Source organism: Triturus cristatus, chromosome 9 (genome assembly GCF_964204655.1).
Source record: "Triturus cristatus chromosome 9, aTriCri1.1, whole genome shotgun sequence".
Classification (NCBI taxonomy): domain Eukaryota; kingdom Metazoa; phylum Chordata; class Amphibia; order Caudata; family Salamandridae; genus Triturus; species Triturus cristatus.
Window position 1 is genome coordinate 85,305,734 of NC_140592.1, and position 12,648 is coordinate 85,318,381.

The 12,648-nt window shown below is 44.1% G+C and overlaps 1 protein-coding gene across 3 annotated transcripts in view; it reads right to left on the minus strand.

The window, feature by feature from the left end:
- Nucleotides 1-12,648, minus strand: part of IRAK2 (interleukin 1 receptor associated kinase 2) — a 292,230-nt gene that overhangs the window by 145,611 nt on the left and 133,971 nt on the right. For all 3 annotated transcript variants that reach the window (XM_085624476.1, XM_085624478.1, XM_085624477.1), the window contains one exon: nucleotides 12,038-12,144. In XM_085624476.1, coding sequence (XP_085480602.1) covers nucleotides 12,038-12,144 — 107 coding nt within the window. The remainder of the gene's footprint in view (nucleotides 1-12,037; nucleotides 12,145-12,648) is intronic.

Here is a 12,648-nt window from a genome sequence, read left to right on the forward strand (position 1 = left end):
TTTATTGCACTATTTGCACACTACACAGTACATTTCATAGAAGGATTCCCCGCAGGAGGCAGCTATGTATAAAGGAAGAATTTTGAATTGTATGTAAAGTTTGTCTCTTTTAATCTGTTTGTGCGTTTTTGTGGACCTCCGTTGGAGTTCCATATCAAAATAAATAAATAAATTGGAAGATACCAGGTCTGGGTTTATGCTCAAACAGGGCTAGCTTCTCTTAATAAAGGTCTACTCGGGCTCACTGCTATGTAGAACGCTCCCCTGCTGCTGCAAAATAAGATACTCAAAAAAGGGGTAGCCTGATGGTCATGCTCAACACCTCGGGATACCAGACTCTCCGTGCCCAGACCGGAGCCACAAGGATGATTTGGGCTGGTTGTTCCTGATCTTCTTGAGAACCCTGGGCATGAGTGGTATGGGCAGAATGGCATACAGGAGGCCTGAGCTCCACTTGAGACGAAAAGCATCTTTGAGCGAGAGTCACCTTGGAAACTCCAGCGTGCAGAACTGCGGACATTGTGCATTCTTGTGGGTGGCGAATCGATCTAACCAATGTCTCCCTACTGCTGAAAGAGACCTTGCACCACCTCCGGATGGAAATGCTAATTGTGATCCACTAGGCATATTCGGTTGAGTTTGTCCGCTCTTGTGTTCAGAGAGCCCACCAGATTTGTAACCACCAGGGAAATGCACTGACTCTGTGCAGGGACACATGTCCTCTTACCAAAGGGTCTACATCCACACCCAACTCTTGCTTGTTGCAGTACCATATGGTTGTGGTGTTGTCTGTAAACACGTGAACTAGTTTTCCCTTGATGGGGGGCAGAAAGGCAGCCAGGTAGCCCGGAGCTCCAACAGGTTGATATGGCGTATGGATTCCGCCAGAGGCCTCTGATCTCCAACTTTCCTAGATGGCCACCCCCATCCCTGGAGTGAAGCATCTGTCGCTACTGTCAGATCCGGTTGGGGAAGGCAGAGGTGTCTGCGGCTGACCCAATCACGGTTCATTGACCATCACTGCAGATATTGGGCAGTTCCCTCCGAGATCTGGACCATGTCGGTGAGATTTTCCTCATGCTGCGCCCACTGTAACTTCAGGACCAACTGCAGAGCCCGCATATGCTAGCAGGCATGTGTCACAAGACGGATGCAGTGGGCCATGTAACCCAGTAGCCTCACCGAAATCCAGGCTAGATGCTGCAACATAACTATTCGTGAAGATGGGCGCCAAACGGCATGTTGATAGTGAACCCTGCGAGTGCAGGAGTTAGCCATACTCAGGAGGTGGGAAACAACAGCCTGGGGTGAGCCCGCCTTCAACAGCCAGTCTGAGATGGGGGAAGAGTGTCACCCCCAAACTTTGCAGATTAGTTGCAACCACCGCAATCACCATGGTGAACACCTGAGGGGTGGTGGTGAGGGCATAGGGAAGCACCGTGAACTAAACACGCTCCTGGCCCATTTTGAAACAAAGGTAATGCCTGTAGGCAGGCAGGACAGGGATACGAGTGTATACATTGATCATCACATTTAGAATATCCTTGCTTGCTATCAGCTTTGATGCCTCTAATTCCGAGAATAAGCTAAGAATGAATCCTCTGTTTACCGGAATGGATTCATTGTCGAATAGCCAGGTAAAATCCACAATGGGAGATGAAACAGTCTGTTCCCCACTAGTTTCCTTTGAAGCGTTCCTCCAGGGGATCCATAAAGGGACACTATCGGTAAAGCTGACAACTTGTGCACCACCATAGGTTTGAATATTCGAGTACGAGACATTGTTGGAGGTTGGGGCCTCTAGGTTTATATTGGGCGGAGATGTGGTCCCTATGAGGATTCTATTTGACCCAGCCTGCATGATGATTGGTATTTGGGCCTCCCCCCCTATAGGTTACCATCCACCCTGGAATCAGGGACCCCAGACCCTGTCTGTAGCAAGGGAACCCCACATCCCATTCGCATTTCCCCTCCCAATGGATCAGGCATCTTGTTAGTCAAGGAGGGATGGATTGCTTGGAAGGACTGTGACATCCGGGTTGGTGGGGATACTACCGGTCCAGAGTCCCCCAATCTCCCAGCTGATACCGTGAACGCTGTGGTGGGTTCCCTTGGATTGCCATCAACTAACGGTGATTTAGGACCTCCCTCCTCCAATATTATATGAATATCACTCTGGCTTTCCGGGATCCGGGAAAAATGCAATTTTTATGCTTTTCGTTTAGAAAATAGTCTTTTTTTTTTATATTTCTTTTTCATATTTTTCCCCTTATGATTTATTTCTGGGCTACCCCTCTTCCCTACTTTCAATCTCCCTTCCCTGGAAATGTAGGGGAATGCGCCTGAGTGGTAGATGAAATTATGGCCTCCCCCTCCCCACACCCCCTCCCCACCTGTTTAATTTGCTTGACATGGCCCCTAGTTTTCACGGCTTCTCCAGCACCCCCCATTTTTCCCTTCTTAAACAGAGGGAAGGTTTTCAAGATGGACTTTTCCAGAGGGGGGACTCAATTCGGCCACCTCAAATAGTGTGCTTAAACAAAGCTCTTCCTTTTCAAGATTACTCAAAGGAACTATGGGGGGCACCAAGAAGAGAGGCATTCCTGCTTGTACGGAGACGTCTCTCGACTCACTTGAGGGAGCGACTAGTAATGGCCTATCATTTGCCCGTTCTCCCATCTGGGGATGTATCGTAGACATAGGTTTAGTGGTGTTAAACGTTTTACCTTTTGCACCTCAAATTGCATTACAGAGATCATTTAAAAAATATGGTCAGAACTCAGTACAGGTTCTCTAATAGAGACAGAATAGAATAAAAATAAATTCAATACAGACAAGATATTCTGAGGGTGCACCATCCCTCTCATTTCCCCATTTCGGTTGTGAGCAAGGCAGGAATACATCATGGGCAGACTCCATAGAAGTACCAATCAAATTACTTGTGCTACAATATAAAAAAAAGGCATAGAAAGATGCCTGGGGGGGGGGGGCTTACGATTGGAATGTTTTTTTCCCTGGATCCGCTCATTAAGTGATCATCCTTGTACATATGGTCATGATGGTATCCCAAGGCACCTTCTTTGGGCTTCTATATCGATATCCGGGAGTGTAAAGTCTTCCCCTGGCATTGGCTCTTCACATAACTTTGCCCTCTCCACCATGGGAGAAACATCACCCAGGCAATCATCCAAACCACCATCCTCGCTTGATCCCTTATGGGTGTCCCCCCGAGCAGGTGAAACAACAGGTGTAACCTCAGTCGTACAGTCTGGCCTTGACTGCTTTGGCTGCTTTGCCCTATTCAGTGAAGTATGTAGCTGGTTCTGCTGGATGACAAGAGGATCAGGGTCCAAAAATGCACGGGGTGGGAAGCATCAGACGGTTGCTCACTTAAACTATCCTCCACCCTTTCAGATAGCTGGGCCCGGGCCCCTTCCCAAAACTGCACCTGGCACCGAGCACGATTACAATGAGTTCCCGGGGATACCAGGAGAGGCAACGAAGAAGACGTTGCAGGGTGGAAATTGAAGGTCTGACCTTCTTGGACCACTGCTGCCACCTCAGGAGCAATACGGGGCATCTTTCGGAAAAAAACAGTTATAACAGGGTGGGATTTATAGCATAGTTGCTGAAGTTGTCTAGTGCTGCTGAACGATCTTCTTTATTTAGAAGGTTGACTTGGTGATGAGAAGAGCACACGCCCAAGCGCAATTTTCTGGAGGTCATCTTGCTCGGGCTTGCGAGCCTGCCTGGCTAACTCCTACATCCGCTCACTTGATCGGGATAATGCGCTTCAACTTTCCGAGCACATCAAGCCCTTCACTCCACTCTGCTCTGCTGTCCACTTGTTCGTCCGCTATCTCTGGACCGGTCCCGCAAACTCCAACTCTCCCTCTGTCCAGTAGCCTGTCGCCAACTACTGCTTTTCCCGCTGCGCTATACCTTACAGAGAGACTAGGACCACCCTTCAGCTAACCAACTGGGGCTTTGGCCAGGACCAGACTTACGCTTGTAGATGGACTGAGATTGAGTTATAACTAGGATGATAATCTCACGCCTGCTGCCGAACCTATGAACAGGGATTGGCAGTGTTAGGCAGTATTGATCAGAATTAGTCAGCAAATGGCGATGTGGGTTACCTTCCCCTTTATTCCTAAAGAAAACCGAACCAATTTGCAAGCCGCACCGACCTAATGGTGGCTGCTTCCGCGAAATCGGGCAGTATCCACAGGTGCCTCTGCAGCTTGCTTCCTGCTCTTGTCCGCGGGCGCGCTTAGTAAATGGAGTTTACGGCTGATGCACGGCTTGCAACGAATCACTGCGGCACCCAGCTGCGGCTAAGGCTGACCTATCTGGTTGAACTGTGGTGCCACCAATGCCAACCATGGAGCCGTGACACGCAGAGGCAAGCAGGAGGCTGGTTTAATTTGGCTTGCCTCAAAGACGAAAGATGCAAGCCGGAGGTTGGTTTTATTCGACTTGTCTCAAAGACACAGGACTCATGTGCGTTGCTCCACGGCTGCTACACGGCTGCTCCGATCCAACTCACTGCTCGCTCGCTCTTCGCTCCTCACTCCTCCTCTCAATGTAGGTCTCGGGTGGACGACCACCGCCAGAGGAGGAAGAAGGGCAGAATAAGGCAAAGTAAGGCGAGGTAGGGCGAGGCAAGGCAGGCAGACTAAAAACAGTCGCTCCGACTCGCAAGCCGCACCGGCCAATCGCCGGCCGCCTCCGCGAGGTCGGCTGTGCCACAGTTCTAGCTTCCAGTGCTGCTGTTCGTTGCGTACTAGCCCGCGCCTCAACGTTTGCAGACAAGGCTGGATAGTTGTGGCCAGTAACCCCACGCTCCTCGGGCTGCGGGTAGGGGAGGCTGCAGGTTCCCGTTAAGTCCAGGGCCGATTTCGGGGCCGTTTTCAGGGACCACAGCACTTGCCGCTCGCCATTCCTGCTCAAGTGCTTCGATTCAACCAGCCACAGGTGTGGAAACAATCCTCGTCAATGCTGCACCGTGTTGACCCAGACCTGAGAGAGATGGTTTCACATTTAAGGTGAATGGGGAGGGGAGGCGAGTTAGGGCGGAAAATCTTACTTTTATCTCTTTGCTTATTTTTAATGTATTAATGATTAACATCTGAGCGCCTGAAAGAGACCATAATGGCCTCACTACAAGTTTGACCCCTTTGTGTCATGCAGCTTGGGCTGCCCAGGTGTTTCCATGGTTACCACAAATCTATCGTAAACACCGCCCTTTAAACAGAAAGAAAACCACATACACCACATTTTGCACATGAAACCGGTTTTACCCGGATTGGGTGTGGTTTTGAATGTTTATAAGCCACCATCACTTGCTTTTGTTGTTGCCGTTAACTTTCCTCTTTTGGTCCCCCCGTCCCTGAGTGGTACAGGCTGGGAGGATCCCTGGTGGCCCAGCACCTAGGAGAATGTGCTGCATGGCTAAACAGTTACACAGTTCCAAAGGAGAGACCAATTGGCATGTTGTTGTGAATAAATCCAGGATTCAAAGAAGTAAATCAGCATGAAGATTTATTGTAGTATGCAGCACCACCCGAACACATCCACATACAGCTCAGGCAGGTTAGCAACTGCCTTCTCAGAACTGCCACAGCACGGACCCAGACTCTAGAACATCCATAGAGTCTAAACGAGGTCCGTGCTAACAACCTGTTTACATTTGTACTTGTCTGCCCGCCACATTATACATAACACATCTTCCTCCCTCAAGCAAAAGAAAACACAACAGAAGAAACGGGAGCAAAAAAAACTAGTAAAAAAAACAACAACAAAAAATTATGGATGTATCTTTTTTGGGATAAGAGTTACAAAATCAGATAACCATGCAGGTTTTTTACGTAAACGTTTAGTCTCATGAAAATTTGTATCGTTTTGCCCAACATCAGAACTAGAAGAGTTAGAGGGTGGCACAACTTCATCACAATTGTTCGGACATGAAGTATCGCTACCATCAATACTACCATTGTTGTAATTATCTACCCCACACTCTTCAGGGATATCTTCCAAAACTTGACTCCTCGTAGGAGAAGAATGAACCTCATTATATAATTTCCTGACACCTTTAAGCACAGCAATTTTGTTCAAATTCCACACCTTACCATTAGAAAGTCTAACAGCATTCTTCAAAACTTCACTAACCACAAAGGGACCCATGAACTGACTTTCACCTTTAGGTGCTTTCCATGGTTTCTTAACTTTCACGAACATTCCTACTTTCACGTTCGAGTCTGATTTAATACTTCTATTTAGGTTAAATCTGTGCTTGTTCACAAAATGGGATTTCTCTAATCTCTTCATCACTTTATCAAGATCTATGCGGCATTTGGTGGATGAAATAAGCCAAGAAGGATTGACCTTAGTCCTTGGTAATCTGCCTCTCATGATCTCAAAAGGAGTACACTGAGTCATGTCATTGGGAGTGACCCTGTACTTCCACATGGTCTTCATTACTTGACACTCCCACTTACTATCGCCAACACCAACCATTTGAATAGCAGCTTTAAGTACTCTGTTGAACCTTTCAATTATTCCATTGCCACTCGGATTATAGTGAAGTGGTGCAATGAATAACACCAGTCTTTCTGAAGTATTCCTTCGCCTTATTGGATAAAAATTGTACACCATTGTCAGTAATTACACGTATAGACAAACCTTCCGCTGGGGAAACTTCATCTAAAAATAGCAAGACAGTGTCAGTATTAACCTTATCGACTATTTTTACAACAGGCCATTTAGAAAACAAGTTAATGGTAGCTACAATGTATTTGTTCAATGAACCAATAGGACCCATAATGTCCATAGCAATACACTCCCAAGGGCCATTTGGAATAAGATGTCCTTGCATAACTGGTTTAAATGTCTTCAAGGACTTGTCAGCATTTGCACAATTGATGCATCCTCTAACAATTCGTTCAACAAAAATGTCTAATCCAGGCCACCAGAACGTCCTCTTAACGGACTGTTTGGTTCTGATGATGCCGTTGTGGGCTTCATGACCATGTTTAACAATGACTTCCCTCAAACCGGAAGGAGGAACAGCTTTATCACCTCTCCAGATAGTGGAATCGGAAAAAGATAATTCATCTTTCACCTCCCAAAAATGTCTCAACTCGGGAGAAAGGTTCTTTTTAAGGGGCCAATCTCCAATTAAGTACTTTTGGACTTCTTGTAATACCTTATCTTTGGAATATTCCATGTTTCAATCTTCAACCCTAATAGGCGGTACACCCTCTTCATGAACAAGGGCAATGCGAAAGTCATCCCAAGTATTGTGAATACACTCTTTCAAGGGTAAGGGTAGTCTAGATAAAAAATCAGCTGTGACATTGTCTCGACCGGGAACATAAACCATCTTATATATGAAATCTTGTAATCTCATGGACATACGTGCAATCCTAGCAGATGCTTTAATTAAACCATCAGTAGTAAGTAATCGTACAAGAGGTTTGTGGTCGGATCTAATTTCTCATTCTTTCCCCCAAATAAACACTCTAAAATGTTCAAGTGCTCACACTACAGCTAACGTTTCTCTTTCGATAGTTGAATATTTCTCCTCGGACGGGGTCAATGCTCTAAATGCATATGCAATGGTAGATTCACTACCGTTCTCTCTTTTTTGAGAGAGAACGGCCCCTAAACCCTTTGAACTAGCATCAGTGGTGACAATGCAAAGGAGCTGAGGATCAAAATTGGTCAATGCAGCAGCTTTACTAATAGCTGATTTAACATCCATGAACTCTTTTTCATACTCAGTATCCCATAAGAATTTACTCTTATTTTTTAAACGCTGTCTAATGTTAAACACTCTACAAGAAAAATTTCGTACATATTTGGAGTAAAATTCGGTCAACCCTAAGAAGGATCGGATGTCCTCTTTAGATTTAGGAGAAGGAGCAAGTTGAATGGCTTCCACAAGATCAAGTTTGGGTTTGACACCATCGGCACATAGAGTATGCCCTAAATATGTAACAGAATTAACTCCAAATTTACACTTGCAATGTTTAACCGTAAGTCCATTAATGGATAATTTACTGAGGACTACTTCAAGAGCTTGATCATGAGAAAGTTTGTTGTCACTGAACACAAGTATATCATCTTGGAAACAAATAGCATTCTTACAATCACCAAAAATATCATGCATGACTCGTTGAAATACAGCAGCAGCTGAGGCAAGACCAAATGGCATTCTCTTAAATTGGAAACACCCAAATGGCGTAACAAAAGCAGTGTACTTCTTGCTCTTTTCATCTAGGACAATTTGGTGGTAAGCAGATGACAAATCAATACAAGAAAAAAACTTAGCCCCAGCCACTAAAGCCAGCATTTCAGAAATACGGGGAAGAGGAAATTGGTCGACTACGATATTGTTGTTCAAATGGCGCAGATCAATACACAACCTAATATTCCCATGTGAACGTCTGGCCACAACAATGGGAGAAATCCATTCAGAGGATTCTACTCTCTCTATAATGTCACTCTCAACCAATTTATCAAGTTCTTTTTTGGCTTCGTCCCTAACTGTAATGGGAATGTTTCTAACTTTATAAATCTTGGGGCATGCATTGTCTTTTAAAATGATTTTATGTTTGAAGTTAACCAACTCCCCAAAACGGTCATAAAAAACGTTGGGAAACCTATTCAACATGGCGCTGCCACATGGATTAGGTTCTCCAATAACCATAACAGGGTTTGGACTATTGGGATTAAGAATGATGTCAAGTTTCCCTTGCTCAAACCACCCTAGGACGGAAGGTCCGGGTTTGGATATATATAATTTGGCAGTACATTCTTGATCTTTAAATTTAAATACCAGTACTCTAAAGCCAAGAATGTCAATCTTCTCACCCGAATACCCTTGAGGGTTGATGTCCCCAGGATACAACATGGGACCCAGTTTATCTACAGACTTGGATTTCCATACACTCTCATTAATTATCGAATAAGGAGAACCTGAATCTGCATAGATTTGTAGCTGTACACCTCCAATAGTCATTTCACAGATAGTTTTTTTTTAAAATTATATTATTGTCGATATTCAAAATGATAGGATGGCCTTCTGTAATGTTTAACATGTAAGATTTTTCAAAGTGGCCCTCATTGGTGTCAAGGTCATTTTCACTAAGTTCGCCATCCTCAACACACCGTACTTTTTTACTTTTATTTTTTCTACAAGACTTTGCAATATGGCCTAAGACACCGCAGACAGAACATCTCGGTTAGATTGCTGGGCAACCCTTAAAATCTGCTAAATGTGAGCTACTATCACACCTGTAGCACCTGAACTTGTTAGAGTCCATCACATTTTCTTAAACACTGTTTTTTTAATAGTTAGGTTTGATTTTAGTTTTATCAACCTTAGCTACAGCATTGCTCAATTTATTGTTTTCATCAACTTTAACTTCTTTTGCACTTCTGCTAGACATTTCCACCTTTCTGACAATAGCAAGAATATCTTCTAATGTTGAATCGACATTCACCCATAACCTATCCTGAATGGAAGTATCCTTAATGTGCATGACGACCTGATCCCTAATGAAATCTTCCTGTAGGTTTTCAAATTGACAATCCAGAGAAAGTGTTCTTAAGGCGGATACGTAGTTGTCCACAGATTCGTCAGCATTCTGTTTCCTCTGAAAAAATGTATATCTTAAAATACCAATGCATACTTTAGGCGAAAAATAACGGTCAAAGTCGTTAACAGCCACTGTAAAAACATTTAGGTCACTGCCTCCACTAACTTTAGTCATTTGGTTGTAGGCTTTGAGACCTTCAGGCCCTACAGAATGTAGAAAAATCCCCTTTTTTCCGCAGGAGACATTTTGCCTTTTACATCTAATGTCTCTATATAGTGGATGAAATAAGCCTTCCACTCTGCCCATTCCATGCAGGGATTACCACCAGCTGGCCAGAAGCATTGAGGAGGAGCCAAATTATAATTCTGAGCACTGCCCATTTTTATCAGAAGGAATGCTCAATTAATTAAAAAAAAAAAAAACGAGTGGAGAATGTTTTGCTGAAAAGTTTAAATAAATGGCTCATTTCCTAAATACCAGTATTAAATAAAAGGTGATTTTGCTGTATAAATAGGAGGTACCTTGTAGAAAATCCGAACGTAACGCTCTGTTCCCGGTTCCGGTCACACGTTGCTAAGCGATCGTGTAAACAACACGAATTTGCCAGAAACAAAATGTCGGCACGTTGCGCACGTATGCGCAAACAACCATAGAGATCAACATAGAAGGGAAGAAAATACGTGCGTTACTGACGCTACTCCGAGCCTTCCAGAATGCGTGGGGAATCGTCGTAGGACGTCACGCCGAGCTCACCAAGCGCCGTAGTAACCATGGAATCTCGAGGCGTCGCCAGTTACAATAGGTGTATATTCGAAGAAAAATGATGAATTTCTTCAAAATTCGCTAAAAAGGAATAGGAAATAAGTAGAAGTTCCTGGTAAAGAGATCCAAGGTTGTCTATGTCTGTAGATATGGAAGCTCACACTAGTAATCAGAAATAAGCTTCCATTTGCGTATACGCGAGTTCGTCTTTAACGGTGGTGCCGCAGGTGTAGAACTTCCGATCGTCGCCAAGTTTGTTGTGAATAAATCCAGGATCCAAAGTAGTAAATCAGCATGAAGATTTATTGTAATATGCGGCACCACCCAAACACATCCACATACAGCTCAGGCAGGTTAGCAATTGCCTTCTCAGAACTGCCACAGCACGGACCCAGACTCTAGAACATCCATACAGTCTAAACGAGGTCCCTGCTAACAACCTGTTTACATTTGTACTTGTCTGCCCTTGCTCTGCCCGCCACATTATACATAACACATGTCAATGATTGTTTTAGTTCCTTCCTGTGCGGCAGTCGCTGAAAATGATAACTTTATTCTAACTTGCTCTGAGCTTATTTGTAGAAAACAAAATATATATGAATAAATAATAATAATAAAAAGAACCAATGCCAAGGTTGCCAAGTACCAAGGCTGCCCAGTTTTTAATGTGCCTCTTTCTCAAACCACCCTACACTTCATGTCTCTAACTCCTCCAAGTTCTTTTTCATTCCTAGTTACAATCTTCTTATCTTTCTCTACTTCCTTTCATGCCTTTCTTGCTCTTCCTCTGGGTCGGACTCAGATAATGAAATCCCGGTCCCAAAAAAAGAGTGCCCAGTCCACCACCTGTAACCACAAGCATAAACTTGCACTTTGTGCCCCAGGTTTTCACAGTTCTCTGCTATGCTCTGCAGCTGTACCAATAAAAGTTTTGTGTTCTTCACACTGGAAACCTAGTCATTAAGGCTAGAGCCCACTTTCTGGCTTGCCTCCAAAACTACATCACCACCCACTCTATCCTCTGCAAGAATCCAGAATGCATCTTCACCACCTCATGCAGAACCAGTTCAAACACACCCATAAACCCATTAGCTAGCTCCTAGAGAATGTTAGGATTACATTGAAGGTTCTATGCAACAACTACAAAGCTTAATATCTCAAAGGTCCTGAGTACTTGCAGAGAATGCAGTCCCAACCAGCAATCTTCACCTCTTGTCCTCTCACCTGATCAATGATTCTTCAGTAGGCTGAAACATCATTGAGGTTCAAGGGCTCAAGACTATGGAATGTCATTATCCCCAGCCTGCGATCTGGAATATAAACTAAACTTTATGAAATTTAGGAAACTCCTGAAAACTGAACTTTTTTTATTTGCCTTCAGCACAGGGCTAATCATTTAAGGATATTTTAATGTGTTTCAGATCCAAAATAATTCAACTCCAAAGATCCTATCCAACCACTCAGTCACACTCTCTTTTTATCAGCTCTCTGAAGAACCCAAAATGTGTATACCAGTGCTTTACAAAACTGCTTGACAAGTACATTGTCATGTGATGATCTTTGCAAATGCCCACTATATATACCCTGGACTTTGCTTTGAAGACCACACACACACATTAATAAGTTTTCCATTATATGGTCAGTCCTGCATTCAGGAAATGCCAACTTACCGCTAATCCGGGAGACACTAGATCTGCATCACCGCTTGACCGCAGGGATCGCATTAGAGACTCGGGTGGTGAGGGAGGGTTAGCAAGGCACAATGCTAGCATTCTTTCTGAAACACAAATGGCATTGCTTAAATGTATAGAAACGCACAGAGGAAGAAGAAGACTATTCTGAAAAATGATCTCTTAAAAGCCGGCATCAGTAGTACCTTCAACCTTCATTTCACCGGGCATATTTCTAACAGGGGCTCTCGGGTTTCTCCTGCTACCTCTCTTGGTGTAAGCAGACATTTAAAACAAATGCAGCAAAATAAAACACTATCTGATCCAAGCAGACTGCCCATTTCCACACCTATTTTAGCTGATCCTACTCTGTATTTGTCTTTACTGTGGCTTAGCACAAAATCTTAGGCTCCTGTTGCAACGACCTCTACAAACTGATTTGTGCGCAAACTCATGTTTGGCCCAAATCGGAGTTATACCGGTGCAGTAATAGTGCACACTGTGGATGTTTGCCTGCAAGATTTTCGTCAGGTAAATCTGATGTTATTTATGTAGGAAAACATTGCAAATGTATTACTGAGTTATTCCACATTTCTAAGATGCGAAACAGT